The sequence below is a fragment of the Perognathus longimembris genome, chromosome 19 (assembly GCF_023159225.1).
Source record: "Perognathus longimembris pacificus isolate PPM17 chromosome 19, ASM2315922v1, whole genome shotgun sequence".
NCBI lineage: Eukaryota > Metazoa > Chordata > Mammalia > Rodentia > Heteromyidae > Perognathus > Perognathus longimembris.
In genome coordinates, this window is record NC_063179.1 from 39,194,372 (window position 1) to 39,219,326 (window position 24,955).

A 24,955-nucleotide genomic window follows, 5' to 3' on the forward strand; every position below is an offset into this window, starting at 1 on the left:
CCCACGTCTGGAAAATGCACCATCTGATGTATGTAGTCAAGATCTTTGGGTTGCCTGTAAAAAAAAAAAGCCAGGAAGAGCTTTATTCTGTTGGTTGGGTGAAGTTTCCCTCCCCCCGTGCTTGGTATGCAAGAAGGGTATCCAAACAGACACTTTTCTGTAAGATTTTACTTGCAAATGAAGCTCTGTAGACTAATTTGCTTCCTAGTTTCATGGAGTATTTCTCTTCACTAGTTCACACTGTATCCATATTCAACCTATTGTTTCAGAGAGGCTCTTTTGGAATTCTTAGGCGTACGGTTGGTTAGGCATGATTTGCAATATGTTATCGTTCTAGAACTTTGTTTCTGTTTATCTCTATTAGAATGCTTGTTTCCATTTGCTGTTCTGTCTACTAATCAGAAAACAGAAAGCTAGTCTTTTCTGTTGCATTAAAAACTTTCATGGGGTTGGCTTTTGTCTTGTTTTTCCCCTCTACACTCACATTCTCTGGTTACTTTACAATGAAAGCATTGTCTTTCTTTTCATTACCTGTAGGCCCAGTGGACAGTTGGAAAACTGAATTGCCCTTTCTGTGGGGCTCGCTTAGGGGGCTTTAATTTTGTCAGCGCTCCAAAATGTTCCTGCGGCCAGCTTGCAGCTGTCCATCTCTCTAAGAGCCGGACCGATTACCAGCCAGCACAGGCAGACGGACTAATGAGACCATCGCTGAAATTTATGTCACATCCCAGAGTTCAGTCAGTTTGTGACAAGAAAATTCTGCCGACAGGTGGTAGCTCCAAAACCAGAAACCACAAGCTTTTAAATATGGCCCAGAATAATAATGGTCTTGGAAGATTAACAGACGCACTCTGCCTGGAGGTACGAGCCACATACTTTGAGTTGAAGAATGAGAAACTGCTCTTCAAAACGTCAGATCCCAAATACCAGTTTTTTGTTCCCCAGCTGGTGACTGGCAGATGCACAAGAGCATTTCATAGAAAATCACATAGTTTAGATCTGAATGTCAGTGAGAAACGGACTTTATTACCCACTTTGTACCAAATACATAGTAAGATTACTGCCTACCCTAGGCTAAATGAAACACCGCCCATCGACCTTTCAGGACTGCCTTTACAGTCTAGTAAAAATAGCTGTTCTTTTCAGAATCCATCCAGTTTTGATCCTAATATGCTGCTTCAAAGGTTTTCAGTGGCTCCCCGTGAGACCCAGACACAAAGAGGAGAATTTCAGTGTGGACTGGAAGCTTCTTCAGTGTACTCTGATCATGCTGCTAATACCAGCAACCTGACTTTTGTCATGGATCTGCCCTCCACTGGGAGGAGCATGCTGGAGGCCTCGGAGCAAGAAGAACAGCTGTCTCCTCTGGACTTCCTGCATTCCGCCAGTTTTTCACTGGGCACCATTAATCAAAGGCTGAATAAGAGAGAAAGAAGCAAGTTGAGGACTCTCCGAAGGAAGCAACGGAGGCATGAAAGATGGCTACAGAAGCAGGTAATGTTATTTCTAAAGAAGTTCGCTAATACTGCTGCATTTGTGAATAGTGGGGCTTGAAGTGCACAGCTCACTTTGAACAACTGTATTACAGAAACTTGGTTTTAATGTTCAAAATTATATTTTTCTCTAAGTACACTGAATTATCACGTATCCCTACTATAACTTGCAATGTGCTAGCCCTGTTTCTGTGCTTCACAAGTGTTTAAATGTTTAGAAATAATCTCTCTAGCCATTCCCCCCCCCCCCAATTTTGCTGTTTCAAGAGGAACTAAACATGTCATGATTTGGAGACTGGATGTCTTATTACACATACTTTTAATTTATTAACATACTAGCCTGGCTTTGCAGCAGTTGTAGGCTGAGTGGAAACAATGTTTCTCTAATCAACATTGTTCAGTTTTCATCATGCTTATTTTAGATATTTTCTAGGAACCTTATTTAATTATATGCTTATAAGATACAGTTGTGATCATGTAATTAATTGAGCCAAATTTAAATAGTACCTAAAGGATAATTTCCCCTTTCTGTGATTTTTTTAGGAGAGTTTCCTTCCCTAGTGTTTGAACTTCTTGTGCTTCAAAATAATGAGCTTGGCGTTGTATGTGGACAGACCAAGTAGTAAGTTTTAGATGCTGTAGAAGCCAATTCAAACCAATGAATGAAATAAATGAATATTTGGAAGTTTGAGGACTTGTCTCTTTCTCACTAAACATCGTTCACAAACTTCCTTCTTACCTAATTTCTTACTAATCAGTGGTAGTTCTTACTAATCAGTGTTTCTTACTAATCAGTGGTAGTTCTTAATAATTTTTCTGTTGAATATTAACAATACCCAGAGAACTAAAATATATAAGGCATCAGTAATTCACTGTAAGACAGCTGAGTGAGCTCTTACTAATATAATCCTAGCTGTAGAGTCAGTAAAATAAAAAGAAAAGCACAGTGCAATGAGGGCTCCAGTCAGATTTGGATATGGTTTACATATTTCAGTTATGTGGTATAGTTATAGTTAGAGGTAATTGAGTCTTATATTGTTGGCTGGCTAGTAATAAGAGCAGTTCAGGTTTTTATAAATGTGATGTCAGTATTTGATAGAAATGAATATATTTTAGTGTCATTAGATCTTATAGTATAATTGATTGAAGCAGAAAACTCAAAATATTTGAGAAGTTGACTTCTACCTAAGGAAGTTATAGATGATCATATGTTAGTTGAATATTCAGAAAAAAATACCTTAAAAACAGAGCCCCTTCTAAAGAAGAAATCTGAATTATCTTGTAAATAGAAATGTAAAGGAAATATGAAAGTCATACTTACTTTATTCTAACAGTATATGCAGGTAACATCTTTGAAATTAAATAAATAGGTCTAATTCTAAGGTTGAGTCCTTTGAAAAACCTCAGCAGTATTAATAATTATTTTAAAGCATGGAAATGTTCTATTTATTCAGTATAGCGGATGATAATAACAAAGTTAAGTTTGAGGAATTTTTTTAATAGATGACATTACTTTTATTCATTCATATGCATACAATTTGATCAAATATGCTTAGCTAATTTACTAGAATTAATTTTTTGTGAACATTTATTGAATGTTTGTGTGGGATACCAATGCATTGGTTACTGATTTCAATATTTGTTGTTTTGGTTTGGCTTTTGGTGGTGCCAGGGGTTGAACAGAGCCATGCCTCCAGCCTCAAATTCTGCCCTTTGCACATGAAGAAGACAAACAGTAGTTATGACCATTGACAGTGTTTAATATTTTATTTTTTAACGGAAACAAAAGTTATCTATTCTTAAAACGGGTTATTTGGCTTTTTGCTATTCAGTTTTTAGTTTCTTATCTATTCTGGAAACCATCCTTGTCAGTCCAGTTTGTGAATGTTGTCTGCCATTCTGTAGGTTGTATCTACATCCTGCTGATTGTTTCCTTTACACTTCAAAAGCTGCTGAGTCTGATGTATTCCCATCTGCCTAGATTTCTTGTGTTTCCTGTGCTCTGAGAATCTTATTCCAAACATGGCTGCTCATTCCAATGTCCTAGAATGTTTCCCGTATGCCTTCTTTTAGTAGTTTGGTAATTTCAGGTCTAACTTTTAAAAGCTTTACTCCTTTTTGAGGGTTTTTTTTTTGTTTTTGTTGTTGTTGTTGTTTTGCCAGTCCTGGGGCTTGGACTCAGGGCCTGAGCACTGTCCCTGGCTTCTTTTTGCTCAAGGCTAGCACTCCACCACTTGAGCCACAGCGCCACTTCTGCCCTTTTCTATTTATGTGGTGCTGAGAAATCAAACCCAGGGCTTCATGCATGCAAGTCAATCACTCTACCACTAAACCACATTCCCAGCCCTGAGTTGATTTTTGAAACCATAAAAGAAAGGGTCTAATTTCATTCTTTTATACCGTGGATATCAGATTTGCCCAGCAGTTGTTAATGAAGAAACTGATCTTTCCTTAATGTGTTATTAGCACCATTGTTGAAGATCCATTGGCTGTCGATGTATTGGTTAATATGTTGTGTCTCAGTACTGTTTGTCTGTTCTTATAGCACATTGCTTTATTATAGCTTTATATATATTTTGAAGTCAGGTCACATAATGCTTTGATTTTTTTTGTTGTTGTTCAAGATGGCTATGGCTATTTGATATTTGTGTGTGTGTGTGTTTCTGTAAATTTGAAGATATTTTCTACTTCTGTGAAGAATATTATTGGTACTTTAGTAGATATTACATTAAATCTGTACATCATCTTGTGTTGTATGGAGGTTTTATTTACTTATCTATTTGGCACTGTACTAGGATTTGAACTCAGGACCTTGTGTTCTTGCTTAGCTTTTTCATTCAAGGATGGTGCTGTACCACATGAACCATACCACCTTTTACCAGTTTTTTTTCTAATTAATTGAAGATAAGAGACTCATAGATTTATCTGCCAAGGCTGAAATCAAATGCTAATCTTAGCCTCCTGACTGTCTAGGATTGTAAGCATGAACTACCAGTGCCCCACTAACAGACATTTTAATCACAAGTCTTTCAATCCCTGAACACAGGATGTCCTTTCATGTTCTCATGTCATTATCAACTTTATTTATGTTTTATAGGTTTTGTTGTAGGGAACATATTGTCTTTTATTTTTTTAAGATTATCCGAAAGTTTATTGTTTCGTAAATAAATAGTTTTGATATAGGATGACTCAGTACCATCAGATGTTAAAATCTTTTGGTTTTTTTCTTTTCATTACTGAGGTTTGAACTAGCCCTGTGCTTGCTTACGCGTCAGATGCTCTACCCCTTGAGCGATAACCTTATTCCTTTTGCTTTAGTTGTATTTTGAATAGTCTCTCATTTATACCCAGGTGCAGTTTGAATCATGACCCTTCTATTTATCTTTCCCGATAGCTGGGATGGCGGAGCACATTGTTTACTTTTACTAAAACATGATTACAGTTTACTGAATTGATTTCATGGCCAACCATTGGATTATGACTCATAACTGATTAAAAAAAAAAAAGAAGCAGACTAGTTTACAAAACAGTGAACCACTGGTAACCAAGAGACCTGGAGACTTTCTGTCCAGATGTGGCTGTTCTATAGGTGTGTTTTGATAGGCTTAAGCAGTTTCTTTTTTCTCACTTTAACAATAATTGTATTGTTACTATTAAAGTGTTGTACAGAGGAGTTACCAATTCATAAGTCATGCCATGAATTCATTTCTTTTTGGATGATTTCACCTTTTCCTTTGCTTTTCCCCCAGATTTCCCCTCCCATCCCTGCCCACAGCTGTATAATTCATTTTCCCTATAGCATAGACTGGATTTGCACTAATAATATTACTTTAAAATTCAAATAACTAGTCAGATTTTCTATTACTTGGTATTTTATTTCACTAACTCTCACTTAGCATTTTTGCTCATGGCTGACTTTTTGCCTTGAACCATGCTCCCCACTGCCAGCTTTTGGCTGGTTAATTGGACTGTCACATTTGTTCGCCCAGACTGGCTTCAGATTGTGACTCTCAGATCTTAGTTTACTGAGTAGGTGGGATTAGAGATGTGAGTCACAGGCACCTGCCTCATTTGACATTTTAAATGGATTTTTGTGTAAGATAGAAATCTTTCAGTGGATAAATATCAGGATATGAAATTGTAATAGTACAAAAAGTTACTTAGAAAAATGACATTGACATTAAAATCAGAAACTATAGTCAGTATTCAATGTTTTATGTTCAGCAAAGGTTAACTAAATATCAGCAATGGGGAAAGACATAGTACTAAACTGCATGTAGCCAGTAAGCAATTTTCTTTTAATCCAGCAGGTCTTTGTTTCTGTTCTCCCTCCCCCACCTTTTTTTTTTACATTATTTTTTCCTTAAATATAATGTAATAAAATGTATTTATTCTTGTCATCTAGTTCTATAATTGAAACACTTGAATAGATGAATGCAGCAACCACCATACTGGTCTTATTGAAAATGTTATGAAATAACTTAAATTTTATAAAAAAACAACAACAACAACAACATAGAATTATGTAGTGTACAACCTTTTGAGGCTGGCTTCTTTGACTCAGCAAATTTGCCTATGGGATTTTTTTTTCTATGTAATTATAGGATTTGGGGGGAGGTGGTTGTTTTGTTTTGTTTTGTTTTTACTGCTAAATAATATTCCATTTTATGAATGAGCCATGGTTTCTACATTCAATTATAAGTAGATAGGTAAATTGTTCAGTGTCTTAACAGTTAAGAATAGAACTGTCATAAACATTTGTGCATGTATATTTTGTGTGAATCTAAATTTTCTTGTCTCTAGGGTAAATACTCAGGAGTGAAATTGCTGGATCATGTTGTAAGCATATATTAGTATATAAGACACTGAACATTTACCAGAATGGCTGGGCTTTTTTTGCATTCAAAACAGCAGTGTGTGAGATTTGCTATGTCTGTGAAAGCAGACACCTGTTATTTTATGTATTTATTTTAGTCATTCAGATACATTCAGATCATATATATATTTAGTGGTATACCATTGTGCTAGAATGTACATTTCCCTAGTGGTGTTGAATATTTTTCATGTATTTATTTTTCACTTGTATATATTATTCTGTGTGGTATCTGTTCACATAGTTTATATACTGTTAAATAGGTTGCTTTCTTCCTATTCAGTTTTGAGAATTCTTTATGTATTTTATCCAAGTCCGGCATTAGATATGTAATTTGAAAATATGTACTCTGAGCCCATAACTTGTCTTTTTATTGTCTTGAGGTGTTTTTTTTTCCTGCAGAGCAAAGTAATTCAATTTTAAAGAAGTTCAATTCCTCGAAAGAAAAATTAAAGGATCTTATTTTTAGTGTTATTTCTAAGAGGCATAAATATACATAAATGACATATAAGGTGATATAAGTGTGTGTGTGTGTGTGTGTGTGTGTAGTTGTGGGGACATTTGAGAGGATTTAGGAGATAAATAAGACATTAGGGAGTGAACAATATCAGAATACATCGCATCTGTGAATGAAGGTGGCAGAACCTAGCTCACCACAAGCTGCATGATGCAGATTAGTGCAGATGAAGAGTGAGGGAGTCAATCTGGGGAAAGTACTGTATATGCAGGTGTGAAGTATCTTGGTGAAGCCTCTTTGTATAATTAACTCCCTTAAAAAATGAATGACAGGAATATGAAAAGGTTCTGTTCCAGGGTATGGGTAGTAGTGGGAGGGGATGAGGAGAACAGAGAGGGTGAAAGTGGTGGAAATACTTAATGTACATGTGTGAAATGGAACAATTAAGCTTGTTGAGAATGGTTTGGGGAGCAGGCAGAGGGACAAGAGAGACGGAGTGGGTGAGCACGTATGCATTTTTAAGGACATGCCAAAATGGCACCTCCTTGTACTACTAAGGTACAGCTGATAATAAAACTACAGGGAAAGTATTGTTTCCTAAAAGGTTTATGCTTTATACTGATAGTTTTGATTTATTTTAATTGACTTGACTTTTTATATGACTTGATATTTTTAAAATAAAGTTTAAGTCAAGTCCCATTGTTTTTCATAGAGATGTCCAGTTGTTGGAACATCGTTTATTGAAAACATTCTTTTTCTCCTTGGAAATACTTTTGTAACCTTCACAAAAATCAAATGGATATTTAGTGTGGGTCTATTTCTGGGCTGTTTTGTTCATTTCATTCTTACCTCTTTTCAAGTAGCCCTTTTCCTTATTGTTGTCATGATGTCATAAAAGAGGATCTGTGAATCTTCCAACTTCAGTGTTCTTTTTGGAAATGCTTTAGCTATTCTAGTACCTTTGATTCTCCATATAAAAGTATATTAGTTACAAAAATGTCCTGTTCAGATTTTGATTGAAATTATGATATGGTATTTCCCACGTGGACTTTTCTCATCAAGAACCTGGTGTATCTTCTTTCTGCTATTTTGGTGTGTGATTTCTTTCATCAGTGTTGTGCGGATGTCAGCATTCAGGACCTGTGTGTGGTGATGGACATTGCTGATGTATTTATTGTTTCTTTTGAAAAAGAAAGACGATAATACATTTTTTTGGTTTTAAAATACTGATTTTGATTATCTGTGATGTTGGAAGTACAGGTTTATAATACCTTTTGTCAGACTTATCCCCAAATATTAATATGTTGACCTGATATTTTCTGAATCTTTTGTTTTTATTTCTATCATTATGTGATCTCAGTAGCAAGGAAGTACTGGCTTTATAAAGTGAGTTAGGTCTTTCCTCTTCTATTTTCTTGGAAATATTGTGGAGAACTAATACTACTTTTATTTAAATATTTGTGACTAACACTACCTGCCTACATATTTCTTGGTTAGAAAGTATTAACTGTGAATAATTATAGAACAACTCAGAGAATCAATCTCATATTATTAAGTTTTGGTGTTTTGTTGTTTTCAAGGACTTATTTATGTTGCCAAAATCAAATATGTCGCAATGATAGTACTTCATTATCCTTTTAAAGTCTGTTGGATCTGTAATGATATCCTCTTTTCAATCCTGATAATAGCAAGTTCTGTTCTCTTCTCTTCCCTCTTCCTAATCTTTTTGCTCTTCCACCTTCTCTAACTCCACTTCCTCTTTCTCTTCATTATTCTTCTCTGCCTCCCTTTCCTAGACAGAAGCTATTGGTTTTATTTTCATAAGACAAAACAACAAAAATCCAAGCTGTTGGTTTTAATTATTTTTCTCTGTTGTTTGGTGATTTCAAAAGCCACTGATTGCTGCTCTTTATAATTTACTGCCTTCATTTTTAATTTTCCTGTCCTGTTTGTTTGAGATCTTACTTTTTTATCACCTAAACATTTGGCACTATAAGTCTCTTTTACTACTTCAACTATAAAGTATAAAATTTATCCAGGGGCTGGGAATATGGCCTAGTGGCAAGAGTGCTTGCCTCGTATACATGAGGCCCTGGGTTCAATTCCTCAGCACCACATATACAGAAAATGGCCAGAAGTGGCGCTGTGGCTCAAGTGGCAGAGTGCTAGCCTTGAGCAAAAAGAAGCCAGGGACAGTGCTCAGGCCCTGAGTTCACGGCCTAGAACTGGCAAATAAATAAATAAATAAATAGATAGATAGATAGATAGATAGATAGATAGATAGATAGATAGATAAATAGATAAATAAATAAATAAATAAAATTATCCAGCTGTGGGGCTGGAAATATGGCTCAGCGGTAAGAGTGCTTGCCTAGCATGCATGATGTCCTGGGTTTGATTCCTCAGCACCACATAAAGAGAAAAAGCCAGAAGTGGTGCTGTGAGTCAAGTGGTAGAGTGCTAGCCTTGATCAAAAAGAAGCCAGGAACAGTGCTCAAGCCCTGAATTCAAGCCCTAAAGACTGGCAAAGATAGATAGATAGATAGATAGTTAGATAGATAGATAGATAGATAGATAGATAGATAGATAGATATAGATATAGATATAGATATCGGCTGTAGTTTTATTTTTATTCAGTTTAAACTACCTTGTAGTTTTCTTTAAGATTTCTTTGGTCCACCTACTTTGCCTAATGTCAACATGAAGAAGATGAAATACTAAAATTTTCAGGAAATTACCCAAAATGTAATCCTGGTGCATATAATCCTGTTTTGAGAAATACTAAAGCTACCACTAGGATTATGTTTCCAAACATTTCTATTCGAACAGCATTTTTAATTCCTATGTTGTCATTTGTGTACCATAGGCCTGTTTAATACAATAAAAGAAAATGTAAGAAACTACTGTAAAAAGAGTTATTGACTTTATATCAGAGATAAAATAAATCTCTGATTCACTATACTAATTCTAAAACATCTTTATCATAGTAAGCTTAATGAGTTAAGACTGCGTTGGTTAGGCACTGATAAAAACTACAAGCCAATAAATTATAGAGAGCTTCTTACTCAGATTTATCTAGAAAAATATATGTTCCATAAAAGTACTAATTTCATTTTCATGAATTTGCATGTCACATTAAGTTTTTCACAGATTTTTGAAGGAGTACATTTTTCTATTACCTAATTCTTTGTCTTAAAAACATACAAATCATACTGCAAATCTTTAGCTGTTTGTAATTTTAATAATGATCCAAATACTGAAATTATTCTGTGTTCATTTTCTTTTTCCTCAAACAGAAAAGTAATAGTTTGTTGAAAGAAAAAGTTTCAGGTGTGAAACAGTGACACATTTAATGTAGAGATTGCTGATGTTTTTATTAACCCTGGACATAGTCACCAAATTGTCTTTTAGGAAAGAACACGATTAATAAGTAAAAGAACATCACTTATTGACAGAGTTCATTGTTTATTGCTGAAATCATCATTTCAGCCTGTTTGCCACTCCATTTATGAATATAAAAGCACTTAAGCATTAGTCAATAGGTTGACATTTCTAATTTGCCTCAGCCTTCCAGGAAGTCACCATTTAGTGCAATAAGATATAATTGCATAGTCAATTAAAATAATATAATCAGGCATATTCATTTTACCTTTCTGCTATCTCAAGTAATTTCACAATCATAAAATGAATTGATATGGAATAAAGTTTCATAAGAACTGATGTCTTTACTTTTAGTAATCACATAGATTAAAATTTTAGTACTTAGTACAGTACATGCTAAATGCTCAGGAATTATATATATGTATATATAATGTTTGAGCATGTATGTATATTCTATACATATGTGTGTATATTTATTTAAATTTTAGTTTTAGGTTTATGAAAAGTGAAGATATTGAGAGAAGTTGCTACATGTCTCTCACCCAGTCTTTTCAACTATTCATATAACAACTAATGAACTAACTAATGACACTAACATTATTATAACTATCCTCATTTTTGTGTGTATATATGCGCATGTGTGTTGGGATGGGAACTTAAACTCTGGGCCTTGTACTCTTCCTTGGCTTTTTGTTCAAGGCTGGAGCTCCACCTCTTGAGCCACACTTCTAGTTCTGGGTTTTTGCTGAATATATGGAAATAGAGTCCATGAACTTTTCTGCCTGTGCTAGCTTTGAACCGTGATCCTCATACACCAGCCTACTGAGTAACTAGGATTATAGGTATTAGTCACTAGTGCTCACCTTGATACGTTATTAATTAAAATCATACATCATTGTTATTTCCTAGTTTTTATCTAGGTTTGTTTTTGTTTGTTTGGTTGATTTTTTTTTAATATCCAGGATCTCATCCTGCATATAAAACATGGCATAAAACTATGTAGTTTTATGTCTCATTGGGCCACAAATTCCCAAACGTTTTCTTGTCGAGAAGACTGACAATTTTAAAGAGCACAAGGTAGGAATTTTGTACAATGTTTATTCCTTGGGATTTATTAAAGGCTTTTCCCAGGATTAGACTGGAGTAATGGATTGTGTCATGGGTTCATCAAACCTTCTGATAAGAGATTTCCCAAGAGGATTCCTGGGACATAGCAATGTTTTAGTCCACGGCTATGTTTTAGACATTGGAAAGATACAACCAAGATTAACAAAGGGAAGGGTATATGGGGCAAATATCTTCAGCAAAAAGTGGTCCTAAAGGTCAAAGAGTCCTCTCTCATGAAGTGCACAGCATGTACTCAGTGTGCAATGCTATGTACAGACAAGTTCAGATCCCTACTTGCCTAGGGTTTGTGTGCCCTGTTGGAAGGTGCTGCCTAGGGGCCTCCTTTACTGAACGCATACCTTGTCTGCTTCAATGGCCTTCAAACTTGTCCTGGGCTCAGCTGCAAGTCTCCCCCGCTCTTCCGCGTGTGAATGGTGTGTGATGGCACCACAGTGGCACCTGCCCCATACCCTCACACTGGTGGTTTGTATTTGTCTTGATGCACTTCATTTTCTTTTTTTTTTTTGCGTAAAATAATACTTAAAATTTCATATGCAATCTTACAAGCAGCATAACAATGAAAGTGCAGAAAGCTGAAAATTAGGTTTGAAAATAACTTACTTAAATGCCCAGTCTGGTTTGCTAGACAGAGGATTCCAACTTCATCGTGTTTAATTTGTTATACTGAGTAATACCACAGATATTATCTTTCTGTTTTATTATGTATCTGTAATGTTTTAGAATGCATTAAAATCTTGCCACACACTAACATCCTGCCATGTTGTTCTTTACTTGGCATAAAGCCTAGGTTCCTTCCCTTCTGTCCTCAAGTAAATCTGAAAGGGGGATATAAATGATACAGTCAAGTCTTTTATTTAAAAGTCTACACTTCTTCACGATGCTTTTCTAAAACACCGTCAGAATGAAAAGGACTATTTAGGAGTCTCCGACTAAAATTTCCACTGAAAATAATTACATATCAATGCTATATTAGGACAGGCTCTTCAGCCCTTCATTTCCCAAGATCCTCTCAAAAGTGCCAGTTTTCAGGTGAAACCCGACACCAGAGGGCACTAAATGTCCTCTTGGAGTAAAACAAACACAAGCATTTCTTTCCGTCAATAGGTTTCATGTCCCAGGTTAGAAAATAGAATAGTATATTTTTAATCTCTTGTCTGATCAAAACAGAAGAGACACTGCACTTGGAGAGGGAGTTTCCCTAATCCTAGCAAGGCTTCCTATCCCTGCCGCCCGCTGCCTGCCTGTGTCCTGGCTGCCTTGTGGGGCAGGAGGCGTCAGTTACTTGTTTGCTCAGAGGGAATAAAAGATCTACCTTGGGTTCATACTTGGGAGAACTTATGTGTGAGGCTGTATAAAGACATTATCCATTCTGGTTTTCAATTTCAAATGCCACATGCAGTTTTTGGAAGTAGACTGCTGCCCCTTGGATTCAGGATAGGATCAATAATGAGTGCTCCGTGTGGAGAAGGGCTGAAAGGCTGGCAGAATGAGGTAAGCCAACAGAACACAGGGAGCCATTCAGACCAAGTGGTCCACAGAGTTTATTAATTTGCATTTGAGAAACTGTCCTTTCCCCAGTCTTGAATAAAAGAATGGTTAGAATAGTCACCAGTAACCAACCAGTGATTCTTTTCATTAGTTATACTTTTTGTCTAGCTCAACATTTAAAGGTAGTTTTATATTGCACGTTTACTTTTTCTAACTATTGGGTCTCCCTTTTATCCATAGTCAAAACAATTTGTTATTATTTAGGTTGTCTCATAACTAGCAGAGGCAAATACAAATACTTTCTAAAGGAGGAGCTTAGCCCAGTGGAATAGAGCGTGCATTTTAAGGAAATGAAGCTATTAGCTCTATCTGTATACTTCGATAGTGTAGTGGTGTGTTATTGCTGTTTATTCTGGATCTGCAGGTCAGAAGTTTGAAATCAGCTAAAGTAATCAATGCCACTGGACTAAAACCAAGGTGTTGGCAGGGCTCCTTTCCTCTCTGGAGCTCTAGGGTAAAATCTATCTGCATTTTTCTGGCTTCTGACTGTCTACATCTTTGCTCATGCCCACATTCCTTCTTCAGAGCCAACAGTGGCTTAGTCCAGTTTTTCTCATGGTGCCTCTGTCTAGTTCTCAGTGTTCTGCATCCCTCTTCCACATTCAAGGACCTGTGGTCATACTGTCTCCTACCCCAAGTGAATCCATGATAATCACATTATTCTAAGGTAAACTAATGAGCAACCCCAATTCTGACTCAAATCTTAATTTTCCATTGACATTTAGCACAATCAGATTTCCAAGATTAAAATATAGGCATCTCTTTTAGGGAGTGGGTCATATTCTGCCTACTAGGTTTTTTTTTTTTTTTTTTTGTATGCCAGTCCTGGAGTTTAAACTCAGAGCCTGGGCACTGTCCCTGAGCTTTTGTACTCAAGACTAGCACTCAGCACTTGAACCACAGCCTCACTTCCAGCTTTTTTAGTAGTTTCCTGGAGATTAAGAGTCAGGAGCCTCCCTGTCTGGGTTGGCTTCCAGCCACAATCCTCAGGTCTCAACCTTCTGAGTAATTAAAATTACAGGTGTGAGCCACCAGCATCCAGTGTAGTAGGTAGTTTTGATGGAACCACTGAGTTCAGTCAGTCTTGAAAGAGAAGAGTAGCAAGTTGTAAGTCTAGATAACTTCCAGATAAATAGGTACTTTCTTTGACCTTCAGCATGTGATAGGGTTCTAAAAATGAGCATGTGTTCTCACAAACACAATTCATTATGCATTCACCATTACCATCATTTGACAGAAACCTTGAGAGGAGTCCACTGAGGCTCACTTGAGACAGAAGACAATTAAGTTTAGGTGGAAAGCTGGGTTGGGAACTATAAGAGGCGTGAGACGTTATTGGAAAGACTTAGTAGACTGACAGAGAAAGCTGCATGATAACAAATACCGTTTAATAGATGATGGGAACTGATAATAATATTCACCTTGTGTTGTCTGGAACTAGAACTCTCACTGAAGAAACATTAAACAACAAAACACATCTGCTTTGTAAGTGAATAACTCAACTCCCAAGTCGCACAGGACTATGCCAAAGTCTCTAGACAGCTGGGGTCCCCTTGAGCCCCCAGAAACATCCTTCACAGACCAGACATACATTGGTAGTAAAGAAAATAAGTCATTCCAGTGTCCTGGTCTCAGTTTTTTTTTTTAACTTATAAGTAAACGTAGCCCAAAAGGTCCAGTTTGCCTAATGTTATTTTGAATTAATGAAGTGTCATATAAAAGATGCTCAGTTTCTTCTCAGATTGTGTAAAGTTAAAAAGAAATAGATTTTACAGATTTGGCTGAGTTTGATAAGGAAGAGATGAGGTTTCATTAAGCTAATTCATTAGTCATTTAGGTCCCAAATCAGCTTGCTAAGTATAGAATCTGTCAATGAGTTAGCCTTTAAATGAGTCAGTAATTGTTTGGGGAATAATGCATGTGGTAGTATGTTCAGGAGTTCCTGCTTACTCAAAAGTGAATTGCTGAGTTATGCTCTCCTAGTAGGCTCTAGAGCATTCTGTGTATTTCCTTGCTTTCATGGTGGGCCATTAGCTATCCTAAATTAGATGAATATGCTAATTATTGTGGTTTAATGTAAAGAGGAAGGGTAAAATAAAGCAAGGTCTCAACATTTGCAAGAGAGCAAAAAAGTTTTAATCACAAGAATCCTTACTTTCTACTGAGCTTTATTTTATTAGACTTCACAGAAATAAGTTTGATTTTCCAAATTGAAGGTTTGGGGGAACCCACAAGCTCGAGATTGTCTGAGCCAGTTTTTGAACAGCATGTGCTTTCTTCACATATCTGTGTCGTATTTTGGCAATTCTTACAACCATTTTTTTTTCTTTATTATGACTGCATTTGCCATGGTGATCTTTGATGTCACTATTGTTGTGACATCAGGAATACATAACCTTGTAGAATAATGAATAAATCAGTCATTCTTGTCATTGTTGTGCCTGCCCACTGGATCCATACTTCTTCATCTCTCTTCCTGTGCTCAGGCTTCGCTCTTTCCTGAGCAGGATAATATTGAAATTGGGCAGATTATTAATGCTACAATGGCCTGTAAGTATTCGAGGGAAAGGAAGAGGTCTGTGTCTCTTCCCTGAAATCAAAGGCTAGAGATGATCAAGTTTAATGACAATGACATGCTGAAAGCTACCATAGGTTGAAAGCTAGGCCTCTTGTGCCAGTTACATAGTTGTGAGTGTAAAGGAAATGTTTATTTATTTTGATGGTGGTACTGGAGTTTGAACTCAGAGCCTTCCACTTGCTAGGCAGGTACTGTACCTCTTAACTAACATCTCTAGGCATAGCTAGAGAGACTTTCACAGTCTGGCCTCCAAAGATCTGCTGACTCTCTCATTAATTGCTAATGTAGCGAGTGACTTTAAGTGGAAGCAATGCTCATGTACCATTCCAAAAATGGAAGGCCCCTTAAGAATTATACTAAATCAACTTTGTCTATGAGCCATAATGGAACAAGAAAGTCTAAATGACAGGACATCTGTTTACAACATGTTTTACTGAATATTTTATGTCTACTGTTGAGACCTGCTCAGAAAAAAAGGTTCATTTCAAACATTACTGCTCAATGCCTGGTCACATATAAGCTGTAACATGGATGTACAACAAAATTTGTGTTTGTTTTAATGCTTGCTACCATATCATCCCTTCCATAGGCACAATTTTCCCTTTGGAATCTTACTATTTATGAACTGTTTTGTAAGAGTACCATAGGCAGCGATGGGTCCGCATCATGGAAAGACTCCCCATTCTAGATACCATTAAGAGTACTGCCTGATTCATGGGAGGAGACAAAAACATCAACATGGTTGATAAGAATTTGATTCCAACCCTCACTGATGCCTTTGAAGGATTCCAGAAGAATATGGAGGAAAGGGCCAAAGATGTGTCAAAGAATTAGAAAACTTCAATGCCTGGAGAGTCTCTTCTCATGAGTGAGCAAAAACAGTGGCTTGTGGTGATGGAATCGACTCCTCCTGCCCCTCCATTGACAACAAAGGTTCTAGAATATTCCACAAAGCTAGTTGACCCCAGCAGTCAGAGGGTTTGAAGAGAATGAAATTTTGAAACTCTCCAGTGAGGAAATGCTGTCCCATAGCGTCATATGCTGCTCAAAAATTAGTGAAAAGAAGAATCAATCGACATGGCAAACTTTCTTGTAATCATTTTCATTGTTTCACCATCATCATCATCATCATTTCATCTGTTGTGAAGCTTGAACTCAGGGTCTATTATGCACTGTCCTTGAGCTTTTTTTTTTTTTTTTTGCCAGTCTTGGGCCTTGGACTCAGGGCCTGAGCACTGTCCCTGGCTTCTTCCCGCTCAAGGCTAGCACTCTGCCACTTGAGCCACAGCGCCGCTTCTGGCCATTTTCTGTATACGTGGTGCTGGGGAATCGAACCTAGGGCCTCGTCTATCCGAGGCAGGCACTCTTGCCGCTAGGCTATATCCCCAGCCTGTCCTTGAGCTTTTGTACTCAAGGCTAGCACTCTCCCACTTTGAGCCATATGCCACTTCCGGTGTTCTTGTGGTTAATTGGAGAGAAGAGTCTCATGGACTTTTCTTGCCCAGCTGACAACCAGCCTTTATCCTCAGATCTCAGCCTTCTGAGTAGCTAGGATTACAAGGCCTGAGCCACTAGTGCCTGGCCTATTGCATTCTTTAAAAAAGAATTATAGTTACATTTTTTTATCATGACCAGCCTGCATCTTGGATCAGTCAGTGAGCCTCACCATTCAGATAGTGCCCTCAACCAGTAAAAAAGATTACCACTTGCTGAAAGAACAGCTGATCATTGAAATTAATGAGAACATTTTTTAAATTAAAGTACAAAAGTACCTTTCCTCAAGACTTTTCCCTGTATATTTCCTCATTAGGATGTTTAGTTGTAAACAAAAAGTTTTGAGTTCTGGAAGCCAGTCTAGCAAATTCACTTACCTCAAGGAGGGTGTCAGCAGCTCCGGAGGCCTCGCTTGGCATCAGCGTTGGTAGTGAGCACAGCCAGGTGGAGCCGCGTCCTCACTCAGACACTGCTTCCCAGTGTCCAGTCTCCCACTTAATTGGGTTGGAGAATGCATGGTTGGTGCTGGCTACAGCTTCCTGGCCGATGGGAAAAATCCCCACACATTCTGACGCCACAGAAATTATCTGTGTTGAGAAACTAAGTTTGTTATTCCTTCATCTCCTCAGACATGCACAGATTTTTTAATACATAATGCTGTTGTATACACAATAGAACGAAGTCTGTGTGAAACAATTTTACATGCAGTGGGAAATTTAAAAATGCTTAGCATGAGCTGTGTTGTGATATCCGTCTTACTGTGTAACCCGGAAGTAAATCTAGAGCATCCACAAGGTGAACCTATACCTATACTGTGGGTATGTATGAGTCGAAGAGCAGGGCTCATTTTCATGTGTGAATGTACAGCTGAATGTTTCCTTCTTTTAAGTGGCTAGTCTCTGTTACAGTGCTCTGCTTTTTTAATAGCAGATTGTACCAAAATCTGTTATATACTCGCAAAGGGTTATTTACTTGAGAAGTCAAAAATCATGGAACACACTGCCGATTGGCAGGCACATGGCAGGTGGCTATTGATGGGTAGATACTGCGTGCTGGTGGTTTCTTGTCCAGTGAGTAGTAACCAATACTTTGATGTGACGAGTTCCTCTTCACAAGGGTCCCAGGGAAAAGAAGTTTGTATTTCTAGCCTTTTGGCACCACTTACCCTGAGAAACATGATGAAGAATGAGAGGAAGATTTTGAAGCCTTAAATGTGCAGCTGCTTCAGAAGCTCCAGGAGACCATTTTAGTATTTCTTCAGGCATTATGGATGACCATGGATAATTTTTGGAAGGATCCTAGTTAGTTCCAGTGGGCAAGCAGGGTTAATAACTCTAGATGTTTGTCCCAAAGTCAACTGGTATTAACACTTAAGAGATCACTTAATACTACTGAACACAGTGATCCACACTGTAAACTAACTACTTGAGAGGTAGAGATCAGTAGGATCAGAGTTCAAAGCAGCACAGCAAAAAGTTTATAAGACCTCGTCTCAACCAATGAAAAACTGGATCTGGTGATATGCACCTGTCATCCAGCTACATAGGAAGGATTCATAGGCTGATCGTGGCTCTCTTAAATCCCAGTATTACCACAGAGAAAAGAGATCACTTAAGACTGATGTTAATACTCTGCGTCAGTCCCAGGTCATAAGCTCAGAATTGAAGAATGAAAGTTTATAGAACTATTAAAGTAGTAGACCACATCAAGAATTGACCTCAAAGATAATACTTTTACATTAGAGACCATTAAATGATTTCATCATCATCATCATCATCATCATCATCATCATCATCATCATCATCAATAATATTAGCAATTCAAGCAATAAAGTTTCATAAAGCTTGCTAGGCACCATGTACTTCTCCAGTCTCTTTAGATATATAACTCTGACTCCATGGAACTTTACAGGGGTGTATTGTACTTTGTTCCTGCCATTTTTACAGGTGAAGTTAAGTATCTTGCCCAGAATCACTTAGCTGGTAAATAGTGGAGTGAGGACTCAAAACCCACGCCATGAGGCTTAAGAAGCTGTGTCCTTCATCACTATGCTCCATCCTCTGCTTTTCATTATCTGCCATGATTCCCTTACATTGTGGATTCCCATGTGTGGTATGAAAAAGAAATTGCACTGCAGATGGGTTTAAAACCATGGATTTGGGGGGCAAACTGTGCACAGCACTGGTGATCGATCACTTAGTGAATTGTTTATTCCCCACCCCTCTCTAGCTGTGATTTCCTCATTCAAGAAAAAAAAAGAAAGAAAAGAAAACCTACAAAGTTTGGTTAGAGGAAATTAAGAAATAAAAAATGTGAGTATGTGCATTTTACATAATAAACACCCAGTTCCTGGTAGGTATTATGTTTTGAGACATTACACAGTCTAAAAGTGACAAATAAATCAACTGAGAAAAGATTGTGTTGAATGTAGGAGATTTTTGCAATTATAAGTCTATGTAGATACTCTTTCAATTGACACAATGAAAATCTGTGGTTTACTGTGCAGAAAGTGTCTACATGAGCTACCTTAATCCAAACCTGTGGTTTGGATTTTCACCATAGTTCTTGTTCCTTAAAGCCAAAACCATATATATATATATATATATATATATATATATATACCAAGGTGTCCATTCCTAAGGACACTGGAACAAAGCTAACACCAAGAGATCGTGCAGGAAATTCAATAAGGAAATACCAAAGGAAGGTCTCCAAATCTGAGTGGCCAGTGGTGAGAATTTCAGAGAAGCTGGGAACAATAGCTTTGGAACAGTTTTGAGGCAGTTCTGAGTATCCTTGATAAACTTAAGTAATTTCCTAATATGAAGTTATCTCCATCTCTAGCACTGAGGACAGAGAGCTTCCAGGGCTTAAATTCTTTCTTGCAAATAGTTATTTTTCTAGTATCCAGGCAGATGGGAGATTTTCCATCATCACCATCAAGTCCCTAGCTGTGGAAAGGCATTACTATCCTTATGATTTCTCTTGGTTTATATCTCCGTACCCTCCTTATCCACATCAGTCTCTGCTTCTTCAGGAATCACTGCTTATTACACTAAATAGATAAGTAGATAAGGTTTGTCTTAAGTGGACCATTGAGTTTGCGTCCCAAGTGGCATCTTTACTGGCCTCTCCTTTTCAGTCTCTGTTAATGTGGTTAAAGTCCATACTTTTCCTTTCATCCCACCCCCCAAAGCACACTGACTGCAGCTCCATCCTAAATAGATTAATATCTAAGGTAATGTTCAAGACCTTTGCTGATTGAGTGGCAACTGTAACCTGACCCTTTCTGTAAGTACAACCTATATTTTAGCTAAGTTAAACAGTTTACTAGATTCTGACTTTTTAAAAAAAATTTCCTACCTTTCTGTTTTGGTTACTTGCCTGGATTGCTTTCCTAGACCCAGAGCATCCTCTGAAATGCTGATCCCGTCTTATAAGGACACATTTTACTTGGTATCTTTTGTTCTGTTTAGGTAGACGTGCTTGCTTGTTTAGGTGTCATTCCCACATTTTGACTTTTACTTCTTCTATCGCATGATTTTGTCAGTGAAAGACTATTAAAACAAGATATCTTTGAATCCTCCATGGATCACATCTAACCCCAAGATTTGCATTATGCACACTCAATCGTGTGGTTGAATGAGTAGGTTTAATATAAGAGCCATCTTGTCAACTTTTGTGGAAAGACAAGGTACTGATTACTAGTTTTGAGTCATTTCATGGGTGAGTTCATATAGTATATACTTTGGATTAGACTCACTTTATAAAGAAAATCAGAATCGTTTTAGGATTGTTAAGTCCAGCTTTATTCTGTATGGCAATTGACCTAATTAGAAATTTGAAACCATTGCAGGCCTTTTGATAAGCCCTAGAAGATCAAAATTGATACATAAGTATATCCTTCCCATTTGTGGAACTTTCTAAACTAGGACTGAAGTATATTTGTAGAAAACTACATACATGGATTTCCATCACTATGGCCCAAAACAGGGCATGGTAGAATCCAAATGGATCTACCAGGCCAACTAGGCAGTCCCCTCTGGGTGAGACCAGGGTGAAGGCTGGCAGCAGGCCCAGCCAGCACGAACTCGGTGTGAAAATGGTCCAGAAAGAGAAGTAGAAAATAGTTACAGGGAAGGGGCAATCTTCAAAAGGAGGATGGGGCAGTGGAGTGTGGTGGGGCAGGGCAGTCAGGTTAGGGTCCACAAAGGAATCTGAGACCTATAAGAGTAAACCTGGGGCCTGTGAATGTGGCTTAGCGGTAGAGCGCTTGCCTACCATCCATGAAGCCACATAAACACAGCACCGTATAAACAGGAAACAAAAAAAAGCTATACGTGGTGCTATGGCCCAAATGGTAGAGTGCTAGCCTTGAGAAAAAAAGGAAGCCAGAGACAGTGGTCAGGCCCTGGGTTCAAGCTCCAGGACTGGCAAACAAACAAGAGTAAACCAGGGCTTAAGCTCTGGGGATTTGTTTCCAAAGAAGATTGGGTGGATCAGTAGCACGTAATATGCCCACAGCATATGAAGCAATGTGGCCGGAGAGGCGGGAATGGAACAGATCATGGCTCCGGTTTTATTTGGGTTGCATGAGAAAGCCCAGAATGCTGATAACTGCGTTTTTTACGACAGTCATAAATCAGTATAGCTCTGGCTGAGCCCAGGACTTAAGGAAGCCCTTGCATTCTATGGTCTAAGACTAGCCAACATGGAAGGAATATAGTCTCTTATCCCTTGAGGATGCATGCTCATTCTCCGATTTTTTAAAAAAAAATTTCCTTTTCAACAATAGAATATGTAAAGCTCTCCAAACTCTTCTGACACACTAAACTGATTTATTGGTTCCATAATGGATCAACACTTGCAAGGCGAAGAACACTGTTCTGATGGTTGTTGATGGATTGTGCGTGTGCCTTCAGTTTGTAACCCCTATATCCTCGTGGCCCTGCTCAAAGTTCATTGCTTTGTGAGGCCACCGCTGCTTTTATCCCCAGCACTGGGCAGTCCAGTCATCACAAAGAGCTGGACAAGGAGGCCAAGGGAGAAATTCTGTTTAATTCAATGCAGACTTACTGATTCAGCCCTTGCCATGTGTCAGGCCCAGTGCCAGATACTGAACCTGTGGGAATAAGTTCAGCATGACTTCTTGCTTAGAAAAGTGAGACTCACAAAGGTAGGCAAACGCATGTCATGGTGGACATTGTATGAGTGGAGAAAGAATTCAAAACAGGAAGAGATCAATTTGTATCTGCAAAGGACTGGACTGTCTCATGGACATGGAGCTGGCTGGTGAGTAGATATTGTCATAGAAGAGGCAAAGGTTATGGTTGCTTAGATAAAATGGGGAGGGGCTCTCCTGTGAGGGGAATGGGAGGAAGAGTAGAGGCGTGGGTGGACTTGGTTGTTTCTCTAATCGCTACATAGTTGATTGTGTAATATGACATATGCCGAGAGAGTTGGGATGGCAGGGACAGCTCAGGCCATGCGAAGACAGAGAGCCAAGGGCCAGACAGGTTGCACGCCACAGATACTGATAATCTGGAGACTGAGACAAGATGTCTAGAGACCAGGGGATCAAAAAGGAGAATATCAAAGTCATCCTGTAAGAGCTGTAAATAATACAGTATCTGCAGGATGGAGAGAAACCGAGGAGGAATGGTAGAGAAACTATGCCAAGGGAGAATTAAGGCACTTGTTCCAAACCTGAATTACCCAAAGAATATTGACTGAATACACTCAATACATTGAGAATTGAAATTGGATAATCCTTAACAGTTTACTCTTATCAGTAGATTTTTGAGAGAGTTGTCTCAGCCACAAGTATTACAATTTAGGATGAATTTGGTATTACTGATTACTACTCTGTTTGAGACATATCAGTATTGATGTACTCTTTCTGCTAGCTGTTCTTTTTCTTCATTATCTTATTTCATCAAAGATCAACAAGGCCAGTCCACTTTTAATCAGATTAGAATTTGCTTGATAAGATATTTCCTGGCCTTTCTTGAACGTTTATGTCATTTGTATAGCCTTTCTTTTGTTAAGAATACTAAATCAACTCTCCTAATAAACATTTTAAGTCTATAATGTATTATTGTACATAAGCATAAAATATATTAATAACTCGCCATTTGTCTCCTTCCTCAGTTCCAGAATTTGTCTGAGTGGAATCTATCTCTCTATGGCTTATTTCACTTGGCATAATGCTCTTAAAGCTCATGCATTTGTTGTGTGTGGCAGAATTTCTTTCTTTTGAAAGACTGTATTATTTATTATATGTAAAAGCCACGTTTCCTGTACCCATTCATCCATTGATGGACATCTCTTGTTTCCACAATCCAATCAGTGCAGTAAACATAGGATGCTAATATCCTCCTGAGATCCTGAATTCAGTTCTTTGTTTTTTTAATTACAAACATGCAGAAATGTGATTTGTGGATTTATTTTGAAAATGCACTGAGGAAATTCATGCTGCTTTTCACAGTGAATACACCATTTTGTGTTTCTGTCAGTAGCAATTCACATCATCACCAACACTTACTCTTTATGATTTTTTTTAAGTAATCATCATCCCAATTCCTACAAAGTAAAGTATAAGTGTGGTTTTGATATGAATTGAGAAAGTGAGCATTTTTCATGTAGGTGTTAATCATTTCATGTCTTTTGGGAGAAGTGTGTATTTAATCTCTCTTTACCTCGTTGTTTCATTGCATTGTTCCTTGTAACTACTATATTTTGAGAATTCACATGTATTTAGATGATTAATCCCTAATCATATCTATGGCTTGCAAATATTGTCTCCTGTTATATAGGTTGTACTTTTTTCACTCTGTTATTTTCTTCATGTGCAGAAGCTTTTAACTTTGAATCATTTTCTTTTGTTGCTGTTGTTTTAGGTATTTCAACTATAAGATAATTATCAATAAAACGTTGGGAGTGATGAGTATTCCAAATTGTACTTTTTTCCAGTCCCTAGAAGTTTACTTTTTTTTTTAATTTTGGAGATTAATTTTACCTCACAGGTGTTTAATTTTGTTTTGGGACATTTTTTAAAGAAAAGAGTGGAGGATAATTTTGACACAGTTAATGTGTCATCATCACATGAGAACTTGTGACAAGTAAATCTTTAGAATTGCTTGTCTGCTGAACTGGAACCTAAATGTTTGTGCATTCTCCAAGCCCATTATAGCTCAGTACTGCCCAGGAATCATGATTTGTGTCTATTTGTTCCCTCCTCCTCCTCCCCCTCCTCCTCTTCCCTCCTCCCCCTCCTCCTCCATCTTTGTAGACAGCTGACTTTGTTCTTAGAAGTAATTGCTTGCTTTTTGCTCTATGATACATTTTCCTATCAGCAAATACTTCCCTTTCTTAGGAATATCTTATCTAAAAAAAATAATAAATCTGTTTCTAAACAAGAACAAAGTACTCATTTTAAAGTATTATTCCCAAGTTGAATTAAAAGTTGTTGTATTGATTGTGGCATTTTGGAGCTTGCTGAATTATTCATTTGGCTTCATTTGGCAAGAAAAACATTTTAAATTAGTGATCTTATGAAACACAGTGCTGTCTGTCATATATCTGTTATCTTAAAGATATACTAGTGCTAATGAATGTTTTATAATGTACCTGCCTACATATGAATAAATAGCGATGATCTTTAAAAAAATTTTTTGCCAGTCCTGGGGCTTGGACTGAGAGCCTGAGCACTATTCCTGGCTTCTTTTTGCTCATGGCTAACACTTTACCTCTTGAGCCACAGGGCCACTTCTGCCTTTTTCTTTTATATGCTGCTTAGGAATCGAACCCAAGGCTTCCTGCATGCCAGGCAAGCACTCTATGGCTAAGCCATCTTCCCAGATTTATCTTTAGAAAGTAATTCCATCTCACCCCAGTAAGAATGTCCTGTATCAAGAAAACTAACAATAACAACTGTTGGAGGGGATGTGCCAAAAGGGAACCCTACTTCATTGTTGGTGGAATGTAAACTGGTTCAGCCACTC

General features: G+C 37.5%; 1 protein-coding gene across 1 annotated transcript in view; it reads left to right on the plus strand.

Annotated features, from left to right (window-relative positions):
- Rnf180 (ring finger protein 180) overlaps positions 1 to 24,955 on the plus strand; it is a 106,504-nt gene that overhangs the window by 27,905 nt on the left and 53,644 nt on the right. The window contains exon 4 of the mRNA XM_048368432.1: positions 538 to 1,494. Coding sequence (XP_048224389.1) covers positions 538 to 1,494 — 957 coding nt within the window. The remainder of the gene's footprint in view (positions 1 to 537; positions 1,495 to 24,955) is intronic.